Below are 23,554 nucleotides of genomic sequence, written 5' to 3' on the forward strand. Positions count from 1 at the left end.
TTTCAAATAAAAAAAAAGTCGGAAGGCTATAACATCAAAATAAAATACAGTCCTCAGAAGAAGACAATTGGTAACCTTAATCTCCATATACATCTAAATAGAGAGATATGAATAGTCTTATTTGTTTCTTATTTTACCACAGATGCATAAACATCTCCTGATGATCTGATCCTAGTCCATAGATTAGTGTTTGGGAATTTACAACGTATTACTCTTTTGAGGGCTTTGGTCACAGAGGACAGTGAGATTAGCAACAGGATCCAAGGGAGAATTTTTTTCTTTAATATAGAAGAGACTTGAATATGCTTAACTGCTAACGTCAAGAAACCAATAGAGAAGATGAGGTTGAAAATGCAAGAGAGAGAAGTCATAATTTATAGCATGGTATTCCTGAAAAGGAAGTAGAGGCAAGAACCTAGAAGACAAGTGGAAAGTCTGGACTTAAATAAGAAGGATAGCCTCTCCAATGTAGCAAGAAAGAAAAAGAATGGGGATAGGTATATAGGTAGATTTGGCAGCAGAGAAGTGATGTAGTTTCTTTCTGAAATCTATATTTTCTTCATGAAGAAGATAAGGTAATCTAAAAATAATGGAAGAAATAGTAGGTAATCAAAGTTTTGAGAAAAGGGTTTGAAAGAGTTAAGTGAGAGATAAAGTGAATGGGAATCACAGATTTGCTACATAGTATTAAGGACCAGTAGATTTTAATTGTTTGTTTTTTAATGACAATCTGCTGAGCAGAACTCAGCACCTCAGGTGCAGGTACATAGAAGATATAGTTGTATTCATCCGGGGTTGGAGTTTTAATGATGGGCAATGAAAGGACAAAAAATGAGAACATTTAATATATTGGCAAGTGAATGATTGAAATGATGGACCATGGAATCTAAGCGGGAGAAGGGAGGATAGCAACAAAACAGAGAGGCCGATGAATAGGACGAAAGCAGATAGGATGAAGAAAGCAGAAATGCCTATCAAAGACAAGGTGTAGTTGAGTGGACAATCTAGAAAGGTAGGATGTCAACCTAGACTCTAAATATAGCTATTCTAAAAGATAGGAGTCTTCTATTGTAGTCCTTCCTTTTTATAGGATACTTTAACAGAACTATGTGACTTACAGAAGGTGTTGTGATCTGGCCTGGGAATTTAGTCTAGTGGTTAGGTATACATGCCTTGGGATCAGAAACCTAAGCATAGTCACTTAACCTAAGCCTCAGATTTCTCAACCAAAAGATGGGAATAATAATAGCACCTACTTCATATTCTTATGGAAAAATGCATATTGATTTCCAAACACCTGACTTAGAAAATTTCAAAACAGTCCATTCGTAATTTGGTGATACCTTATATTATTTTAAATACCATTTGGTACCTGATATTAATGCAGTTCTTTTAGTTATTTTATTTATTCAATAAATATTTATTTCTTATTGAGTGCAATTATGTGCCAGACATTGTTCTAAGTGCAGAGAATAAGGAGTAAACAAAACAAAATTCCCGCCCTCATGGAGCTTACATTCTGGTCAGAAGGAGACAGATGCTAAATAAATAAAAAAGTAAATATGTATAATGCCAGAGTGTAATGACGTTTGGACTCAGGTCAAGTGTGGAAAAGATAGGGAGAACCCATAGAGACTTATATTATATATGATGCTGTATGAAGACCTCTTTATTAAGGAGCCATTTGAGCATTTGCATAAGCCACATAGATATCTGGGGAAAAACATTCCAGAGAGAGGGAGCAGTAAGTAAGAAGTTTCTCAGGTGGCGCATACTTGACATGTTTGATGTGGAAGACCAATGTGGCTAGAGAATCATGAGGAAAGGTGATGCTGGTAGGATATGAGATCAGAGCAGTAGCAGGAGGTTAGTCAGATCATAAGTGGCCTTGTAGGCCATGGTAAGAACATTGGCTTTCATTCCAAATTAGGTAGGAAGTCACTAGAGGATTCTGAGGAGAGGACTGACATGATCTGATTTATGTGGAGATTAGATGAGTGATGAGAAAAAGCAGGGATATCAATTACAAGGTTATTGCAATAATCCAGATGAGAGTAATTTGGACCAAAGCAGAAGTAGAGGTGGTGAGAAGTGGTTGGATTCTTCATATAATATATTTTGAAGGTAGAGCCAATAGGATTTGCTGGTGTGCTGGGTATGTGGTAAGAAAGAGAAAAGTCAAATGAAACCAAGATCTTTGGTCTAAGCAAACTAGAAAACAGAAGTGCCATTTACTAAGATAGGGAAGATTGAGAAAGAGACAGCGTGGGTTGAGACAGAGAGAAGAGTTCATTTTTAGACACTGTAAGTTTAGGATCCTATTAGAAATCCCAAGTAGATGATGTTGAGAAGACAGCTAGGTATAAGAGTCTGAGTTCAGAAGATAGGTCTGAGTTAGTAACATAAGTTTGAGAGTCATAGAGAAGGCATTAAAGTCATGAGATCAGATGAGATCACAAAAGGGGTGAGCATAGTTAAAGAAAAAAAAGACATCTGAAGGCAGAGCCTATGGAACCCCTGCATATGGAGGTCAGCCAATGAGGAGAAATCAACAGAAGATATACAAGAGGTGGCCAGTGAGGAAGAGAAGAATCAAAAGAGAGTAGTATTACAAAGCAAAATGAAGTTAAGTGTTCCAATGTCTAAGATAAGACCATGGAATTAGATATTTCAGGTAAAAAGGACCAAAAACATTACAACAGAAGAGATCAAGAAGCCAAGAAAACGGAATTTTGGAAAGACTGTATTTGTGGATATTTTAATCACCAAGAATGCTGACTGAAATCATATTAGAAATAGTGACAATCAGCCAGGTGTGAAAAATCTACAAGATGTGAGGGGAAGCAGGAGCCACTAGAGATCTACAGATATCTTCGGTGTGATAGTACCAGCTTCAAGTCAAGTCATATAATTGTGAATGTTTTGGGTGTTGGTAACATTAGGTTGGCCATCTGCAAGTGTTCATATTCAACTACTTTTTAACCAAGAACTGACAATTTCATATGGTTCAACCTAATATAACTAAACATAGATAAAATGTTTGAGATTGGCTTCAAAAGTTGATATATATTTATGTTAGTGCTATTGTCTTTTTCTGTTGTAAACTCCTTGAGATCAAGAATTCATATATATAAAAAAAGAATTCATATTTTACCACTTATGTGTCTTTCATGTCACCTAGTTCTCTGCTTGGTACTTTTAGTTGGCCATTTAATAATTTTCATACGTATATTATTACAATTGCTATTGCTGGCTTCTGCTGCCATTTCAGAATTGCTGACTTTTGTTGTCAATTCATAATTCTCCTCATCACTCCAAGTTGGGAAATAATTGAGGAATATACACAGACATCAGATGGGGATCAATATCAGCTATTGCTGATCAAGCAGAAATAGAGAAAACAGCTTGAACATAAGTCTGAGATGGTATACCAACTCTTCCACCTCTGGAATGAATTTACACAGTCAGTCATTTGACAAATGCAAACTGCTTCCCAAGGGCACTGCCAGTTTCTAACATGAAGGGGAATAAACAGAGGTCAGGATAAGGCTGGGCTGGCGGGGCAGCAGATGCAAGTACTTACAGAAGGCTCCAGTCCTTCATTACCTTCTCTCCACATCTCCCAAAACCAGTCTTTCATGATGCTTTCTTCAGAATCTTTGCAGCCATCATGTGGCAAAGGCAGCAAGTACCTCACTTACCACTCTTGTCATTCAAGGCTTGCTTCAGTGAGCTTACCACTGTAGGCAGGCAGGTCTGAATGACAGAGCCAGAGAGTCCAAGCCACACATGTGCAATAACCCTTCCAGCTATTTACCAATTAGGTAAGTCACTCCTTCCCTAGGGAGCCATGAATTGAGAAGATTGGAGAACATTTGATGGTAGTTCCAGGTTTGTGAGGCCTGAAGCTTATATAATTTGGATGGTGCTCTTTAATGAAAAGAATTACAAGTGTAAAATTAAGTAGAAGGATTGGAAGAGGCATGGGCAAGGAAGGCCCTGAAACTTAAGTGTTATAGCTCTATATTCTGGTCTTGAGAAGGTAGAAATACCTATTTTAGTGTGTACATCTGTTAAGATGCCCTCAGGTACAATAAATTAACTTGCAAGCAAACCGACTTGACCTAGCTTAAATAATAAAGAAGATTAGTAATTCACATTAATAAAGAGTCCAGTTGTCGGACAGGCTCCGTGATTGGTAGATTTAGTGCTTAATAATGTTATAATGACCCAGTTTCTTTCCATCTCTCCTGTGCTGTCCACAGCATCTATTCATCCTTAGGTGGCTCTCTTCAAGTTCACAGCATGAATTCCGGCAGCAATGGAGACTACTAACTTATTCTCTCCTATTAGAAGAGAAAGCACCTCAGTCATGGAGCCAAAGCCCATAGCCTCAAACCATGGCCTGTTGGATTCAAAAGTCCAAATGACTAAAGCTGAAGTCAAGCACTAGGGTGAGAGGGATAGGGTAACTTTAAACATCAGGCCAACTAGGGAGAGCCAACTTCGACGTAAGACTAAGGATGAGGATATGGCTCATCCAAAGCATGTGGCTGCTACATAATGGAGGCGTAGAACTGAGGTTGGTGAAACATCCACAATATTAAAACAGGTTAGAATGTGGAGTAATGAGCTAAATGTATTGAAACTTTTCAAGATATTCATCTAGTTTACACTTTCACCACCATCTCCATTATTCTCCACCATAAGACTGAAAGCCCCAGGAAGGCAGAGATCATTTGTTGATTGGTTACCAAGCACCTAGAGTAAGTGCTCAAAATTTATTGAGGGAATACATGAATTACCATAAACTTATAAGAAATGACTGGTTGCAGCATTAACTATAATGGTGTATGTAAAATGTAACTAGGGAGGAATACGAAGTCAAAAGAACAAGAAGATTTAGGGATTATTGTATTTGAGCTGAAATGACAAATAATTTTCAGGTCAGAACCATGTCTTATCAAAGATAGTGGAAATAGGATAGATACATGGCTCTTCAAACTCTCACATGTCAGAGATTCAATTAAGACATCAAAAATGTTTCACAAAGAAACAGAAAGATAAAAGTGAAGGATAATTAAGATAACTATTTTATTTTGCCACTATATGGGGGGCGGGTAATTAGATTAAATGTGAGCACTAAATTTGTAGGCGCGTAATGGAACACCTTGAGCCGAAGGTAATGATTTAACACTTTTTCTTACTGTGGTAAAGTTATTGGAGAAAAAGAATCATGTAACAATTTTGCATGACCTGATATTCTATTTTTTACAACTTTTATTCTCCTGAAAAGATGGACAAAAATCTAAGTTCTGAAACTCAGATTACATTTTAAAAATACTAAGCCTTTAAAAAAATTACAAAACTCATTAGTAAATACTCTGGTAAATGTTTATTTTTAGAACTGAAATATTATCTCCATATTTCTTGATCTTCCAGCACAAATTTTTGAATATTCAATTTTATAAATCAAGTCATACCTGTTCTGGGCAATTGTGGTGTTATATGTGGTAGACTTCATTTAGGGTGGGGTGGTTAGATTCCAATGATTTTAAAACAAGGCTCCACCTCAGGAACCCAGGAATGTTAGGTAGGAGATTAGAAAAGGTCCACAGCTTGCAAAGAACTTCAGCTATTCTGATAAACAATTTGATTACTGATGCTGACGCTTGCATACTAAACAGGTTATCCAAGTGTTATACTTGATTCTTGCTATGAAGGTAGTATTTGAACCACCCTTTCCACTGACACAGTCACCTATTTGTACATTTAAATACCATTTTCTATGAATATGTCGGTATGCTACAAACCATGACAAAGCTTCCTATGACCGCATGCCTTGCCTTGGCTTTCTGTACATTTCTAGTATTGAAGAATGGAGTAGTTTAAAAAAAAAAAAAAAGATGTGTAAGAAAAAACACACATACAATGGTATAATTTTAGGGAAATATATTAAAATTTTTAATTTGTCTGAAAATAGAATCAACATACATAAAAGGCTTTTGAAAGTTAATGCAAAATTATATGAAAATTGTGCCTAAAAATATTATGCCAGCTCTTTTCCTCCCTGGCTGCTTAAGGGTTGGCAGCCATCATGAATGACATGGTAACTATCTGGACCAGGCAGTTCATGACCAATAGACTATTTCAACAGAAACAAATGGTCACTGACATCCTTCATCCTGGAAAGGCAACAGTACCTAAGACAGAAATTCGAGAAAAACTAGCCAAAACGTACAAAACCACACCAGAAGTTATCCTTGTATTTGGATTCTGAACCCATTTCAGTGGTGGCAAGACAACTGGCTTTGGCATGATTTACGATTCCTTGGATTATGCAAAGAAAAATGAACCCAAACATAGACTTGCAAGACATGGCCCGTATGAGAAGAAAAGACCTCAAGAAAACAGTGAAAGGAATGCAAAAACAGAATGAAGAAACGGGGGCTGCAAAGGCCAATGTTGATGCTGGCAAAAAGTGAGGTTGAGATTGGACAACAGAAGGAGTAAAGATTCGTCCATGACTTTATGTGGTGACTGAGAAGATTTTTCATGAGAAGACTACTAAACTAAGAACTTTTATGTTAAAAAAGGGAATATTATGCCAATCGACATAAGTTTTCTGCATAAAGAATCTGAGTTTTCCACACAACCTAACTACCAATTAATATACTTTTGTAGGGAAAAAATATATTTGGTGGCATGTTTAAAGTAACTTTAGTAGTATTTAAGGCAAATAATGTTCAAACCAATAGCTATTTATATGTTAAAGATGGGAATCCTCTACTGACAGTTATTTTAAGGTCCACGTTCATTCGACCTATCTACACATTACACCTTTGTCCAGAATGAAGCCCAGGTATTTACAATGGCTCCTAATGGCCAATGTAATCTGCTCTACACTCCTTACTTCTCAGACTTCATCTATTTCTTTTCCCCTCTTCCTTCTGCTTCAGCCATCTTGACTTCCTTGCTTTAGCTGAATATGCCAGGTACACTCTCACATTTAAGCCTTTGTACCAGCTGCTCCCTCTGTCTGGAATACTCTTTCTTAGGCATCCATAAGACTACCTTCCTCACCTCCTTCAGATCTCTGCTCAAAGGTCAATTTCTCCATTAATGCCTATCCTGTCCATCTTCTTTAACATTGTGACTCCCTCCACTCTTAATTTCCCTTACTCTGCTTTTTCTTCATAACATTTATCACCTTCTAATATCCTATATAAATTTTCTTATGTATGATGTTTTTGTACATTTCTCATCTAGATTATAAACCTTGTGAGGGCAGAGCTCTTCCCTGCTTATTCTCAGTTGTCTGGAGAAATGCTTGTCACATGGTAGGTCAACGATAAATATATTTTGAATTAATGAACATTTCTGTGATCTGCTTGCTTACTGTTGAATCGGAACCACTTTATGTTTCAAAAGTCTAACTTCCTCCTCAAAGGAATGCTATCACCTACCAAAAAAAGTCTAAAATCAAAAATACGAAAAACCTCAAAACATCAAATTCTCATTTCCCAATCTCCAATGGAAGATTGTTTTACTAAGGAAGTATTACAAATGGGTAAAATTGCAATTTCACACACACACACACACACACAAGAGAAAAATAAATATATAAAGATGTTAGTGACAGTATTCTGGATTTTACAGAAACATTAAAAAAAAAATGCTAGTTAGAATGTCAAAGAGACTCACTCAATCAGAAAGTGGAACCCAGAGAGGATTTCCTGTTGGGTTTTTAAGTAACTCATCTTCCCAGGGCGACATCGTCAATAGACGACAGAAATACGAAACAAATACATCTGTAAGTCTACTTGTTTTTCAGATGCAGGCTACCCTCCTCCCAGGTTTATCTCTGCTCTGTCAACCAAAAGCCCTTCAGAGTTAGGTGAAAGCACACAGCCACTGAATGGCTGAATACATCAGTGAAGGAAGGTTCGCAGTTCTATCTGGTCATTCCACCTGTGTGCAAGCGCGAGCAATTGAAGCCTAAATTCTGTGATTTGTCAGCTCTGCTGTGAAAGCCTAAATGGGTAATTCACAGCCTTGGGTATCCGTGGGATTAGGGAGGATTAACCCCGCTCCCGGCCCCTGACACCTGAGTCTGTCAGGATGAATAACCTCACTCACTTCAGACCTGCTTTCCTCCTGCTCCGGGAAAAGATGGATCGGAGTAGCAGGTCAGGCCGCATTTTAAGAATCCTTGAGAGCTGGGTCCGTTTCATGAGCATTTGGCACAGAGTAGCCTGAGCGCAGACCTTGCCCTGGGCCGTTTGGGGACGCTGCACAGGCGGCTCCAGCCCCAAAGAGGTACGGGATCTGCCACCTCCGTGTCACTCTCGGCCAGGACCTGAGGGAGCCCCCACCCCTAGGTTTCGAGGTCCGGCGCGGAGATCAGCAGGGCACGACCCCGAGAGAAGTTCCTCAACCACACCCGCGGGGCGGGGCTCTGGCTCCGCCCAACTACTGCCCGCGGGAGGGGGGTGTCTGGCTAACAGCACGGGCCTAACGCGAGCGCCGACTGCCATCCCGCGGGTCCCTCCTCCACCCCGCGGGACCCTCCTCCATCCCGAAGGCTCCCCTGCTCCTGCCGCCCTTTCCGCGACACTGAAACGTCCCGTCCTCTTCTTCCTTTCCCGTATCCTCTGAGCCCTGCCCACCTCCCGCCTCGCGTGGTGCAGTCCTGGTCCCAGGTCACACGGCGGCGTGGGCGCGGCCTGCTCCGGGCCCGGAGGATCCTCTCGCTGCTGGAGCAAACATTTTGGAGCGGCGTTTGTGGCTGGGACGATGCTGGCCTGCAGTCGCCTAACCTTCATCTTTCTGACCGTGGCCGTGCCCTGCGCCCTGTCGCAGCACGCGCCGCCGGTGAGTGAGCTCCTGACCAAGGCGCGGAGAGTGGTGTGCAGGGGTGGAGGGCGCAGGTGCGCGCGCGGCGGGGAGAGGGTTGACGTCGGGAACACCTGCTCCAGGCAGCATCCTTACTGGGGTCTGTGGTTTCCTGAGCCGGGGTCTGGGCGAACCTCAGCCGGGATTGATTCAATACAGCTGAAGGAAGAAAACCTTTTAGGGAAATCCTAATTTCTGCAGAATGTTGGTTGTGATTTACACACCCCCAAATTTCGGGGATTACACTTGTTCTACCAGTTCCAGGCTCGCGCATCCTGAACTGCTGGGAGAAAAAGTTCCAGTCGACTTGTGTACACAACTCAATTAAGCGACGGACTGCTTGATGACATTGGCATTCTTTGCCTGTTGACAAGGTGCAGCTAAGGATCCTGAGGGCCCTGGGAAAGGCTGAGGCCTCACCAGGCAGGGCAGTGGGATCAGCCCACACAGGCCCCATGTGGCTGCTGTGGCCTTCACCCCAAGTCATGTGAACGCCTATCTCGTGCCTCTGTCCCCGCAAGGAAGTCGCAGGAACACAGACTTGATAACTGCAAGAAGCAGTGAGATACTGGGCTGACTTACTTTACAGAGGAAATAAACTGAGAAAATGTCTAGCCAGAGGTCACACTTCTGATTACTGCAGCATGCCTGAACTCAAGCTTCTTGACGCCCAGTCTCATGTCCTTTCATAATTCTCTTCTTTAAATCCAACGAGACTACATTTTTCTTTGACAGATGATTAGATATAAGAACTTGAGTGCATCCGACCTGAGGCTAGATGAGAAAGATTTTGAATATCTTAGGTAGGATATTGACAGTGGGAGCAAGTTGTGCTTTCTCTTATTTCTTTAAGGAGAAATGCTTGAATAATAAAATGGTGGAATATTATTAAGCCATTAAAAGTTAATATAATGTTAAGCAAGTAAAAGTAAAATACAAATATTATGTACAATGACTTCAGTAACAAGAATGCACAGTATGTACATGTGTGCAAGGATTGGAAGAGCATGAGGAAAAATAAAATTAGTTTGCTTTAGTGCGCGTAGGAAGTACCTTGATACCATCAATGCCCTTCAGCCAATCCCACCAGGAACTAAAACTAGTACTTGAACAAATTACTGACTCTGCAGTGAGGGGGAATGCACACCAAGGGCCATTGTGGGGTCTCTCAGTAAAGAGAATTAGGAAATACTAATTTCATAATTTGTATTTTGGTTGTGTTAAATCTAACACAAATCTAACACAATTTGTACTTTGGTTGAGGTAAATCTAAAGAACTGGAGGTTCTAGGTTTTAGAAAGTAGGGCAGTTCTATGATTGGGTAAGAAAGAAACAGTCATTTATCAAGAGAAGGGATGTTTAATATTTTGTGGGTTGCATATTACCCTTATTTTGTCTGTGTTTAGACAGAATCATCAGTGGCCTTGCTCTGTCTCATTTTATCTTGTCTCAGAATAGCTTAACTGAGGTAAATACTCTGTGAGATTTGTTATATTCGACAGGAGAACAAAAATGGCCTGGCTGTGAGTGTCAGACCAACTTGTGATAATACTGAGGTCTAGTTGTAAACCTAAGAGAAGTTTCAGATGTCAGGGGCTGCCTTTTTTTTTTTTTCTTCTTTCTCAATACTTTACTTTTTCAAGCAAAAGTATTTTAAAGGCCGTTTTTAGAACAAGAAGAATCAATAGTCTCCATGAATTTAATAGTTCTTATCTAGAACAGTGGTTGTCAAAATCTAGTCCAGCCACTGGTATCAGTTTAGGGAAGCTGCTTTCACAAGTCTTTAATGAGGAAAATGAGGGCATAAAATTAAAATTCAGTTAAAATGTTAGCTTTTATTCTGATTTTATGGCCATCCATAATGTCCTTTCTTTTATGTGTATGGGTTTTTGTTTTGTTTATTTTGCTTTGTTTTAACATCTGCACTTAGAATAAAAATTTGGATTCCCCTGTGCTGGGCCCCTCTTAATTTTTTTTATTTATATGGAAAATTCTGGGAGCCACTGCCTGAAAGGATCTTTGGAGCCTCACAGAAGTTTAGTGACCTCACTCTCTGACAAGAGTAAGCAGTTTTTCACTTTGAATCATTTTATATAATCAACTGTTTGTAACCTACAAGGCAACAAAAGATATGTCAAAACTACTTATGATAAATATGAATAATGAGGCCAGCTTTAAATAACAAACAAAAGTCCTTGGATTTGGAATGTCTGTGGGCTTTGTTTTGTTTTGTTTTGTTTTGTTTTTGATGCTTTCCAGAATATGGCATATTTTAAGGTCTTCCTGAGTCATTCTTTACTATTGATTCTATTAAAAGACCTATTAAGAGGTGGTGGTGACAGGAGTGGTACAAAAAAGTCTGGAGAGAGATGGAGACAGCTTCATCCAGGGCTCTGCAGACCTTGTTAAAGATTTTGGCGTGTACCCTAAAAACAACAGGAAGCCGTTGGACGGTTTTAAACAAGATAGGACGAGATAACTTTTTCACTTTAGAGAGATCATTTTGGATTTGAAGGGAGCAAGGGTGGTTGTGACTAGTCCAGGGGAGAAAACAGGGTAAATTACAGGTGGGTGGTGCCAGTGGAGAAGGAGAGAAGTAGATGGTTCTAGAGAAAATTAGGAGATAGAATGAACAGAATGAAGGATTGGATGAGGATGAGGGACAGGCACCTTTCTGAGGTGCTCTGCCGGGTGAATGGTGGTATACTGCCAGGGAATACACAAAGGGAAAAATTGGGGGATGGAAGAGTAAAGATCATTTTCATTCAGGTTAAGCAAATTGCAGGGGGCACCAAGATATCCATCAGGCTTTTGAGACTGGAGCACAGAAGAGAGATATTTGGAGTATTAGGCATATTATTTGAAGCCACTGAAGCAGGTGAACATTGAGCAGATAGAAGATATAGAAAGGGAGGAAGAGAAGAGGCTTAGGCAAGGGCCAGGTGTCAGATAGAGAAGAAGTGACAAAGTTAAAGCAGCAGCCCAAATGGGAGAGTGTTGTGGAAGCTGAGAGAGTGAGACGGGTTACCTTTATTGAATGCCACTGTGATGTCAAGTGTCTGTTGTTCTTGGCAACTAGAGGGCTTTGGTGACCTTGACCAGAGCAGTGTTTGGAGCAGATAGGCTTAGGAGTGATCATAAGGAAAGGAATTGGAGTGGGAGAAATGACTGTTCTCAGTAAGAAATCTAGAATGATTTCTAGAATGTGTAAAACTGAAATATAATGATGGGTCGGTAATTAATTGCTGAATTGAACTTATTTTTATGCATCATCTTCTCGTATGAATAATGACATTGTTGGCATGAGCTACTGAATCAGCTTTTAGCAACAGTTTCCACAGTTTCCAAAAATCACAAAAAACCCATCTGGCCTGCCCACTTTTATTGTAATGCATCTGCTTTTAACGTGTTGATGAACAATTTAGAAAGGTTCTTGCTCTTGTGGAGGGTTTATTAACATTCTTTTTACTTAAATACCTGTAATTTAATAGGGTGCCATCCCATCAAAGGTCAGAAAACAAGTGAAAAACTTTGCATGCTCATTTGAATTTGCTATATATGCAAGAAACATGCCTTTTCTTATTTGTTAGGTGTGTATCTGCTCTGTTGTACATAGAGAACATTTTAAGATAAATCATATTTAGAAAATAGTTGTTGAGTTAAAATTGTCTTGCTAGAATTGTTCAGCTCCTCTTCTGATGATACAAACACTGGTGTCTGTGATGTAATTTCTTAAATTACCTTTCATTGCCTTTTTCTGGGTATGTGAATAAGAATCACACGAGGGCTTCCTGAACTTTTTTTTTGTACAATCTTTTCATTGAGGTTCTCACTAATTCTGCAGGACTCAAATATTTTAAGGAGCTTTACTAGTTATTTCATTTCTTTTAGGTTTGGAGCCTTCAGATCGCTAATGGAAGAATTTTCGCTTTATTATTTCCCCAAACATAGTATATCTAGCAGCTCTATTATTAGTTTTTCTTAATGAGTGGGGAGGACATAAAGACTGATTAATTTCAAAGAGGTTCAAGTTTCTGTCAAGTAATCAGAATGATCAGAGAATTCACTGACCCAGAAAGTGTTTTCAAAATGTTTTACAGAGATTTTCACCTCTTTCTCTGGCCTTAGGAAGCAAAAATGAGAAAGCATGTGAGAAAGATTGATTGAGATTCTAAATTGATTGTGTTTTTTCCCCTGTGACATAGTAGCACAGTAATAACAAGCAGACAACGTAATATCCCTAACCTATCTGTTTATAATCTTTACCTCTCATCTATTTAAATTTGTTCTTACCTTGATAAGGTTGTCTATTATTTAAAACCATAGGTAGTTAAATTTGGAGACAGCAAGAAATTTTAAATAGGAAATTAGTTCATTGTAATTCTATTTTAAGCCTGTACATAGATTTTGAAGCTGTCTTTCCTTGTAGAAGTCTCCCTTTTAGGCGATGATGTAGCTATCTCCAGTTTATTCCCAAATCTAACCTGTTTAAAATGACTTAACCTTTTATTCTTACAGCCAGATTCTATGCAGATTTCATGTCTGTATATTTCATGTTTATCTATTGCTGCTGGGATTATCATAGTAAAATGCCTCATCGACTTCAGACTCCTACATGTGTGATGACTGGGTTGCTCACTTAACCTCTGGGGCAGGTTGAATATTCTTTTAAGACTTGACAGCACTTTTTACTTCCCTCACAGTTGTCTTGTAAGAAATAAGACTTGTTGTTTGATTTTTATATTGGCTTTGGAACCCCTGTCATGCAAATATAATTGTTAAGGAGAGATGAGCATCATTATGTTTCATTTACTTCCAACGATTATCAAAAGCCCTGAAAGAAGTGCAGATTGTACCCTAGGAATTGAATTGAGGCATTGTCTTTATTGTTATCTTTGTAGGGAGCTATGAAAGAGCAGGGGAAGCTGGGAGTGGGGGTATAGAGACTGGTTCTGTCACCCACTGTGTAACCTAATCACTAATGGTGCTGCATCCAGAACATGACCCTGAAGTTCCTGATAACTTGTGTCAAACAAAGTCAAAAAGAGTCAGGAGGCTTTAGCTAGAGATAAACGGTAAAGATTTATTTAAAGGTCTTAGGGTCTGCAAACCATAAACACTAGGCAGTACCCAGAGAAGACAGAAAAGCTAAGAGTTCTTATTAAAAAAAAAAAAAAATGTACATTCTTGAGAATAGTCAGTCCTGCACTCTCAGCCTCTGGATTGGGCTGAGATGGTGACGCTCTAGACCACCAGTGGCCTGGATACGTGGACGTTCTTTCCTTAGCCGTTAAGGTAGGGGTGATCAGAGGGTTATATGGAGGCTTGATGTATATCCACACACTGACACAACCAGAAAGTTCAAAAGTTTAAGTTCCCAGGCTGGGCAAAACGAGAGCAGAGTTGTTTCCACATTCCCCAGCCTACTGGCTTTAGTGATTTAGCAGCTTGATGATAGTGGCTTCATTTTATTTCTTCACTCTGTTCTTCACTTGAAATTCGGTAAAAGGGGATAAATTGGATTTTTTGCAAATCAAATCAATAAACTAACCAAAAGTTCTGATATGTAGAAGAATCTTATGGTGAATAAGTCAGAATGAAGTACAAGTTGCATTTCTAAAGTTAATTGCCCTTATTAAATTATCAGTTTGGAAAATTCATAGTTGTAAATTGAGACTTTCTTAGCTAGAGTGCTACTTTTTGGTGTCCATTTCCAACTTTACTAAACAGGGACTAGTAAATTTAGAGTACCTTGCCCTCTATTGCAGTTATATGTTGCTACCTAAATATAATTTTAGATAATGACAGCTAAAAACACATTTAAAAGTGGCAAAAAATCACTGTCTGAAAATCCTCCACATAATGTAAATGAAAATGTGCAACTTTAAAATTTAATATTTTAGAATTTCTATCGAGATGTACATAGTTAAAGAAAATCAAGTAATATAGACAGGCTTCTGATGAAAAGCAGCATTCTCCTGCTTTGTTCCTTCTATTCCATCCGCCTCCTCTAGAAACACTTTTAACTGTAATGAGGCGATATTCAACCAGAATCTCTACTATTACTAGTTTGCAGCTCAGTGTGTTTTGATTAATTGGTGCCCATGCCATATCGGTGTAAAAAGTTTTTATAGTATCACCCCTGGTTATCTTTATGAATATCACTATTGATGATATATTTATGCTGAATTTTTCTGAATCAACTTTAGGCATTGTCTATGCTCATACTGCAATGATGGATACAAATTTAGCTTACTTTTAACAATCTTCCTTATGCCTTTTTTCTTTTTTAACAGTTTTATTGAGATATAATTCACATACAGTTCACCCACCAAAAGTATAAATTTAATGGCTTCAGTATATTCACAGAGTTGCACTACCATCACTGCAGTCGGTATTAGAACATTTTCATCACCCCCCCCCCCCCCCCGCCGCCCCACTTACCCTGAAACCTACCCCTCAGCCCTAGGTAACCACTAATATTCTTTCTGTCTCTATAGATTTTCCTATACTGGACATATTACATAAAGGGGATCATACAGTATGTGGTCCTTTGTGACTGGCTTCTTTCACTTAGCATGATGTTTTCAGAGTTCGTCCATATTGTAGTATGTATCAGTACTTCATTCCCTTTTTTGACTGGATAACATTCCATTGTGTGGATGCACCACGTTTTGTTTATCCATTCATTGGTTAATGGAAATTTGGGATGTTTCCACTTTTGGCTATTGTGTGTAATGCTGCTATGAACATTTGTGTATAATTTTTTGTGTGCACACATGTTTTCGCATCTTTAGGTTTATACCTAGGAGTGGAATTGCTGGGTCACATGATAACTATGTTTAACTGTTTGATGAACTGCTAGACTTTTCCAGAGCAGCTGCATTATTTTGCATTCCCATCAGCAGTGTATGACATTCCAGTTTCTCTACATCCATACCAGCACTTGTTTTATTATTTTTATTAATTATTGCCAACCTGATGGGTGTGAAGTGGTATCTCATTGTGGTTTTGATTTGCATTTCCCTATTGGAAAATGTTTTTATTTGTATCTTCTCATGTGCTTATTGACTTACATCTGTTTTGGAGAAATGTCTATTCAGATCTTTTGCCTATTTTTTAATTGAGTTGTAAGATTTTTGTATATTGTAGATACAAATCTCTTATTAAATATATGCAGTTGGCGTAAATATGAGAGTTCATTTCCAGACGCTCAATTCTTTTTCATTGATTTTTGTCTAACTTTATGCTTGTACTGTTCTGTCTTAATTATTATAACTTTGATAGTAAGTTTTAAAATCAGGATGTGTCAGTCCTCCTTTTTCAATATTATTCTTTTTCAGGATTGTTTTGTCTTTTCTCAATCCCTTGAATTTTAGGGTGACTTGTCTTTTTCTACAAAGAAACCAGCTAATATTTGATAGGTATTGCATCAAATCTGTAGCTCAGTTTAGGGAGTATTGGCATCTTAACAATATTAAGTCATCCAGTCTATGAACATGTTGTCTTTCCATTTATTTAGGTCTTTAATTTCTTTCTACAAGGTTTTATCATTTTCAGTGTACAAGTCTTGCACTGCTTTGGTTACATTTATTCATAGGTATTTTATTCTTCGGATGCTATTGTAAATGAAATTGTTTTCTTAATTTCATTTTCAGTGTGCTCATTGCCTCTGTCTAGAAATACGATTGATTTTTGTACATTGATCTTGTATCCTGCAATCTTGCCAAACTCATTATTTTTTAAGTTTTTAGTGGAATCCTTAATATTTTCTATATAAGATTATGTCATCTGAAGGTCAGACAGTTTTACTTCTTTTCCAATTTGGATGCCTTTTAAATTTAATTTTCTTGCCTAGTTGCCCTGGAAGGGTACTTCAGCACCATATCGAAGTGATGCAAGTAGACATCCTTGACCCCTCTGCTTGTTCCTCCCTTTTCTTCTTCTGTTCTTTACACTTTTACTCTTGCCCAGTAAACATTGATAACATTATCGTAATGCTAATTGAGTCATCCATGTATTGTCTCTATGCCTCCTTTGAAAAAATAAGAACAATAAACAACATTTAAAGTAGATTTGCAAATACCTGTCATTGCTCAGTCTACTATGATTATATTTCCTTTTCTCTATAAAGCCAAAACTCTAATGGCACTGAAAGAATATTCAAAAATGTTCTCTACCAAATACCACATTATAGTTTGCTCCATATTTATATCATGCCTTTCCTATACAGATTTTTTTCCCCTTGGAGTTTCTAATTGCTTTCTTTTTATTTCAGTATAAGAAGAAACCAAACTGATGCCATCATCACTATATCCCATATATTTTTCAGCTTCTGACTTATTCTCTCAATATTTCTTCTATTCATTCTTCTTGAAACCTACTGAATTTCTGTTCCAGTTGGGACCGTTTTCTTTTTATTTGTACCATACTTTTCTAATATTCAGTTTCCCCCAATAGTTTCTGATTGTTTTTCTTACATTTCGTGCTCTGGCTCAGAGTAGTGGTTATTTTGGAGAATAACAATAGTAAGTGTGGATGAAAGGAAAATTAAATGAGGGGCCAGAAAATAGCGCTTGTCCCGGTCTCTGCATGCAGAACCGCATATGACATTGTTGCTAGGCAAACAACTAAACCCACACAATCTCTCTCCCTCTCCTCTCTCTCTCTCTCTCTTTTCCCCACACATGCACAGCACAGTGAAAGATATTCCTCTGAAGAAGCTGAATAAATAGTCCAGAAAAACCAAGGGCAACCTGTATGGGTGTGTTGGTGCCCTTGAGCAGCGGTTGGCAAACAGCAGCCAGCAGGCCAGAGCCGGCTCCACCTGTTTTTGTAAGGCCTTGTGAGCTAAGAATGTATTTTTTATTTTTAAAAAGTTGAGGGAGATCAAAAGAAGATTAATATTCTGTTCCATGTAAAAATTAAACAAAAGTCACATGTGGGTGCCCATAAACAGACTTGTACGGGAGCACAGCCACACTTGCTTGATGATTGTTTAGATCATGGCCCTTGGGTTGTTCCAACAGAGCGGGTCTGTGGTGTGCTCATGGTTATTCACGGCTGCTTGGGGCACTTCACGCGACAGACAGTATGTAATTATAACTCAGTAGCACTTTAATTGCCACATGTATCAATGTACATGTTATTTTAATCTTTAAAAAAATTACCATTGCAAATGTATCATGGCAAAACTAGGAAAGAGTGAAAATGTTCTCGAGGCAAAGTGGAGTATAGATTATCTTGTTATAGATTTGATGGTAAAGTATTGTGTTTATTATGTAATGACACTATAGTTGTGATAAAGAATACATTATATATGACATTACAAGATTAAGTAGTCATCACAATATTCCTAACTCCTAGGAAAAAATGTGATCAGGAAAATAAGAAAATTTAAACCAGAGTATCTCATCATAGCCGAATTTATTTACAAATTTTAAAAAGTAAAATGAAGTTGCAACCAAAGTCAGTCTCCAAGTAGTTCATTGGTTAGCAAAGCAAGGAAAGCCATTTACCAGTGGTGACTTAAATTTCATTTAATTGCAGCACAGAAGAAATGTGTCCTGAAAAAATTTGTTTCACACTCATAGCTTTTAGATGAGAGCAGTTGCCCAAGATTTTGGCAACAACATCAATATCAGTTAAATGGCAAGGCAAATGATTCCCAGCTCTTTTTTTTAGCTCTTGAAGTTACTGATCAGTTATTGATACTTATTAAAGCATCAATGCCAAGTTTGGACTAAAGACTTAATCTCTATGAATAGTCTGTATGACACTACTACAGGCAAGGATGTTTTCAAAAAAGTTGAGAATTTAGTGGAATCTCTTATGATGTGTAACAACTGACAGTAGAGCAGAAAAATGTACAAAATGTATAAATGTATAAATCTTGCGAAAATGCAAAGTATTTAAAGCTTGTGGTTATTCATTATATTATTGGTTGGCAGGTACGTTAAAGAAAATACTTGGCTCTTTCATGTGTTATTGAATGAATAATGTCAACCATGAATTTCTTTTGTTCTGGTAGACTTAACCATCATTGTTTCTGTGAAGTTTCTGAAGAAATAGATGCTGACTTTCCCTACCACACAGCAGTTAATAGATTAGCAGCAATAAAGTTTTCCTGTGATTTTTGAATTCAGAGCTGAGACTGAAATTTTTTTAAACAAGAACCACCGTCAACCATTATTATTGAATGGCTTTGTAAATTAGCTTTGCTAAGTTGATACTGAATTATCAAATTAATATTTAATATCAAATATTTTATAGTGTAATAGTTTACAAATAGAATTTAAATTCTAATGATTGAATTAGCTTTTGATAATTTGATAGTTGATACTGTTTTTTAATAAAATCAACCTAAAATTACAAGGTAAAACAGCACTTAAACAAGAAACTTATACTGTAGTAAAGTTATTTTGACAATTAACGTTTGAATGACAGGTAATGCCAAGCTACCTTTTATACTTCCCATACTATTAAAAGTTAAGAAAAGATGTAAGAACTCTATTCTCACACAAATTTGCTCAGATGACACTTCTAGTAGTTTCCTTCCCTACTCTACCTTCCACTTATTGTGAATTATTATTTTTAAAAATTATTTTACTTTTATAATAGTGGGTCTTCAGAGGAAAGAAGGTCAACATGCTTGCTATCTTGAACTAGCAATAAAGGAATCATAAACCTATGTGGACTAAGCTTGGACAACCCTTCCCTAAGCCTCATCCATTCATTGCCTCAACCCAAGGAGCACAGTGTTTGGTAGTGAGGAGAGATACAAACAAATAATTATAGAACAATGTCATAAATATGGTAATAGAGATGTGTACAGATGTTGTGGGTGTATAGAGGAGGAGTATAGACTATTTGCATAAGGGAAGTAGATGAAGATGCCACAGAAAAGACAGTATTTGAACTGGATCTTAGAAATTAAAGCCAAAAGTTCACTAGGTAGAGAACGGGCATTCTGGGTGAATGCACAGGCATGGAAGGGTGAGAGATCATAGGATCTCTCATGTGGCTATATGTAATAGGGGGAGTGGCAGGAGAGAAGGCTGAGGTGGTAAATTATGGCAGGTTATGAAGGGCCTTGGATGGTATGCCCTGAAAATCTGGTTTGGGATGCAAATTTCTATTGGCTCATAAATTCAAGTAACACATCAAGTAATTTTGTGATAAATTAACCTAGTGAAATAAACATTTTTCATCTCCTTTCTTCATTTCCTTTTTACTCAATATATTTGCAATAGAGAAGCCAAATTACAACACCAGGCACTAGTGTAAATTGAATTGAGACTGAAAATGCACTTACGTTTGAGATTTTAGAAGTTCTTGTGTGAAGAGAAGACTTTTAAGAGGTATTGAAATTGTCTAAAAGGGAAAATCATTACCTGATTTTGTCTTCATAAACTTTAACTGTTTTTTGCAAATTGCTTATTCAATTTGTTATTTCCTGCAACTTTAAATTTTCTTTGTTTTTTAGTGGACAGAAGACTGCAGAAAATCAACCTACCCTCCTTCTGGACCAACGTGAGTAAACTTCAGATGACCAAAACTCAGTTTAACCTTTGTGGAGATTTTTCCCTATGTAATGATCTCGTAAAAATAACGATAGTGAATGAAAACTTAAGTCATGTCCTCTGTCCTTAGAATGGCATAATTTTTTCCTTCAGGTTTGTATATTATGCATTTCACTAAGACTCTGAACAAGTATGAAAATACCCCATGATTAAAAATGTCTGTTTCTAGCCTATCAAAATCATAGGAAAAAAATAAGATTTCCATCTAAATTCTATCTACCACTAAGCATTTTCCTCATCTTGACAAATGCAGAGTTGACATGTGATTTCTGGGGTGCCTGAGTATAAACTACCAGATTATATTAGAACGGAAAAGTGTAGGGTCTTATGTGTGAAACATTCAAGAAATAAACCCTGGCATGATAATCAAAGGTATCAAAGGAAAAGCAGGACTAGAAAATATAAGGGAAGGGCCAGTAGTATGTTTTAGTGTATTTAACATTAATATTTTTAGGCTAGGCATATGTATGTGGCCTTTTCAAATCCTCTATGGCTACACGAGTCTGTGAGAAAGAATAAGAGGAGCCCACCAGCACAGAGGGTACCAGGATGTGGAAAAGAAAGAAAAGGTATAAGGAAGGGTAATCTTTTTTGCCCTGTTCTTCCCTCTCACTGAAAGTAGCCTGCTGGGGGTAGGAGAAAGCAGAGTACAACTTTAATCAGTAATATCAAGATGATAATCTGTTTTTGCAGCACTTCAGTTATGTATTTTGTATTGCACTTGCCTGAAATATGTATCCTAAGTAGTCTCTATTCTGGATACAATCAAACTGTAATAAACGAAGTTCTTTTGATGTACTCACCTTTCTGTAGAAGGAGGCAAATATTTGGCAGGAAGTAATTTAGAAGTAATCAGTTTGTATGCTGTTCTGAAGCTAGTGCATATTCCAGCCCTCTCTCTAATGTCTTGCTCTCTTGAGGTTTTCCTTTTGGCCACCACAGACGCCATATTAGTCTTCAGTGCTTTATTGATTGTGTGCGTTTCTTGGCTGGTCTCACTGCCCCAATTCATCGTTTAATGAATACCTTCCATGCTTAAGGCTTTTTTTTACTCTCTTTTATGTGTACCTTATATATGTCTATGAATTGACTGCCCACCAAACCATCCCTGCTTTTAACTGGTTCCAAATTGCTGGTGTGTGTGTGTGTGTGTGTGTGTGTGTGTGTGTGTGATGTTTGTGTATTGTGTACATGTGTATATACATACATATACAAATAAACACATTTTTCTTATATTTATACATCTAACATAATGTAAATATTTTTGCCCCGGTATTTCTGCTGGATTCCTTCCTACCTACCTAGCCTGTTCCGGACACAGAAATCCTCATCTCCACTTTGATCCTTCTCTTCTCTAAACTATAAATGGATCTTGAGATGTGGAAGAGAAGTGTCGTGTTCGTATACCTTTGAATGATAACCAGTCTTCTTCCTGTACCTTTCAGGACATCCTTTTTGATCAAGTGTGTAGTTTCTGGAGGTATGAGTGGGCAGTTGTGAGGGAGGAAAGAAACACCTGTTTATCCAGTCATACCAATCATTTGAATGCTAGATGTCAAGGGACTGACAGCCAGAGCACCCCCTGAATCCATCTAAATCCAATTAGCCTTTCTTTTCTACTGCTCACTGGTGCTTAGCATCTGCTCTGTTATTTGTGTGGGTGTGTGTCATGCCTATTGGACTAGTTTCCAAACCACCCGGTGAGCCAGGTGGATTCAGTCAGTGCTTAATATTGATGAAGATGTTCTGGGCACAGTAGCTACTAAGTCTCAAAAATAATTTACTGTCTATTGTTTGTAGTAAAGTAGGAAAATATTCTATAGTAATTGAATACCAATGCTGCTAAGTATTCTTTGCATATTTCATGTAATCCTCATTGCTCTCATAGGGTAGATATATATTTCTCCAGGAAATTGAGGTACAGATGTTCAGTACTGAGATATTTTAGAAAAATGTTTAGTGAGAAGTAAAATATGAGATTACGGCTAAGCTTTAGTTATTAAAATAATTTTGTTAAGCAGATTAACAGTTCTTTCACAGATTATGATTAGTGGAGGTTTTACTGTAGAAAGTTTTCGAGGGTGTCCCCATCATCACTTAATTTCATCTTCTACTGTAACGATTTCATTTCCTTTCCATTTCTTCTTTGGAATCCTTGAGGTTCTAGACTGAAAAAGGAATCAGGAGTTTAGGGCAGATATAGGAGCATGGTTTTAGTTTTATTGGATGTTATCGGAGAGGAGCAGCTGGTTGAAGTTCACCGCTAGAACACATATCTTACGACAGTGCCACTGGTATGCATAGATCCAGGGGTCCTCTGATGTATCTTTGCTATTAGACATGGAAATAAAACGCACACTGGCGGGGAAGGGAGTAGGTTAGTAGCACCTGCCTGTAATAGGATGAAAATAATTCTTTTATTGAATTGTAGGACAGAATTTTGCATGTGAAATTACGATCAGTCAGAATCGGAATTAATTTGTCTTTATACAAAGCTTTTTTGGAAGTAAATATAGTATTTAATATAGATATCAGCTACTAAGGAAATGGGATTTTGAAAATGCTTTGAGAAGAAAAAAATTCATTCATTGTGCTTTTTGTAATGTGTATTTCCAAAATCTAGTATTATTCCTTTTCTATCTGAGGGACAACACAAGCAGCTGCTGGTTAACAGCTTCATAAAACCTTATACATACACCCAGGTCCCAAGTAAGCAGCATTATTTAGAGACTCCAATAATTATTCATGACAAAAGAAGTATAAATAGGACCACAACTCTGACTTTTAGGAACTAACCCATCTCTGCTGTAGACATAAGTCTGGATAACATTTCAATTTAACAGCTTGGTAAGCTTGTCACATGCACCAGTGTACACCTTATGCTTCTCTGGAGCAGAGCAATAATGGAGCAAATGCTGACTATTTTTAGGCATAGTCTTAAGCTGATAAATCACCGAATTGCACATCCTTACAGACTATTTCAGTTTAGTAACAAGTGCCAGAAGATAATGTTTCCAGAGTGACAGAGAATAGTTGTAGAGGTCACCTACCAGAAATATGGCCCAGGTCCATTGATA

At 37.8% G+C, this 23,554-nt stretch overlaps 1 protein-coding gene and 1 pseudogene across 1 annotated transcript in view; both read left to right on the forward strand.

Moving 5' to 3' along the window:
* The first annotated feature begins 6,059 nt into the window (after positions 1–6,059).
* LOC105295540 lies at positions 6,060–6,522 on the forward strand (annotated as a pseudogene).
* Positions 6,523–8,550: 2,028 nt separating this feature from the next.
* The window catches only part of ASAH1 (N-acylsphingosine amidohydrolase 1), a 29,921-nt gene continuing 14,917 nt past the window's right edge, over positions 8,551–23,554 (forward strand). The window contains exons 1-2 of the mRNA XM_011365239.2: positions 8,551–8,874; positions 20,381–20,427. Coding sequence (XP_011363541.1) covers positions 8,797–8,874; positions 20,381–20,427 — 125 coding nt within the window. The 5' untranslated portion in view covers positions 8,551–8,796. The remainder of the gene's footprint in view (positions 8,875–20,380; positions 20,428–23,554) is intronic.

Source organism: Pteropus vampyrus, unplaced genomic scaffold, assembly GCF_000151845.1.
Source record: "Pteropus vampyrus isolate Shadow unplaced genomic scaffold, Pvam_2.0 Scaffold108, whole genome shotgun sequence".
In the NCBI taxonomy this organism is placed as follows: Eukaryota; Metazoa; Chordata; class Mammalia; order Chiroptera; family Pteropodidae; genus Pteropus; species Pteropus vampyrus.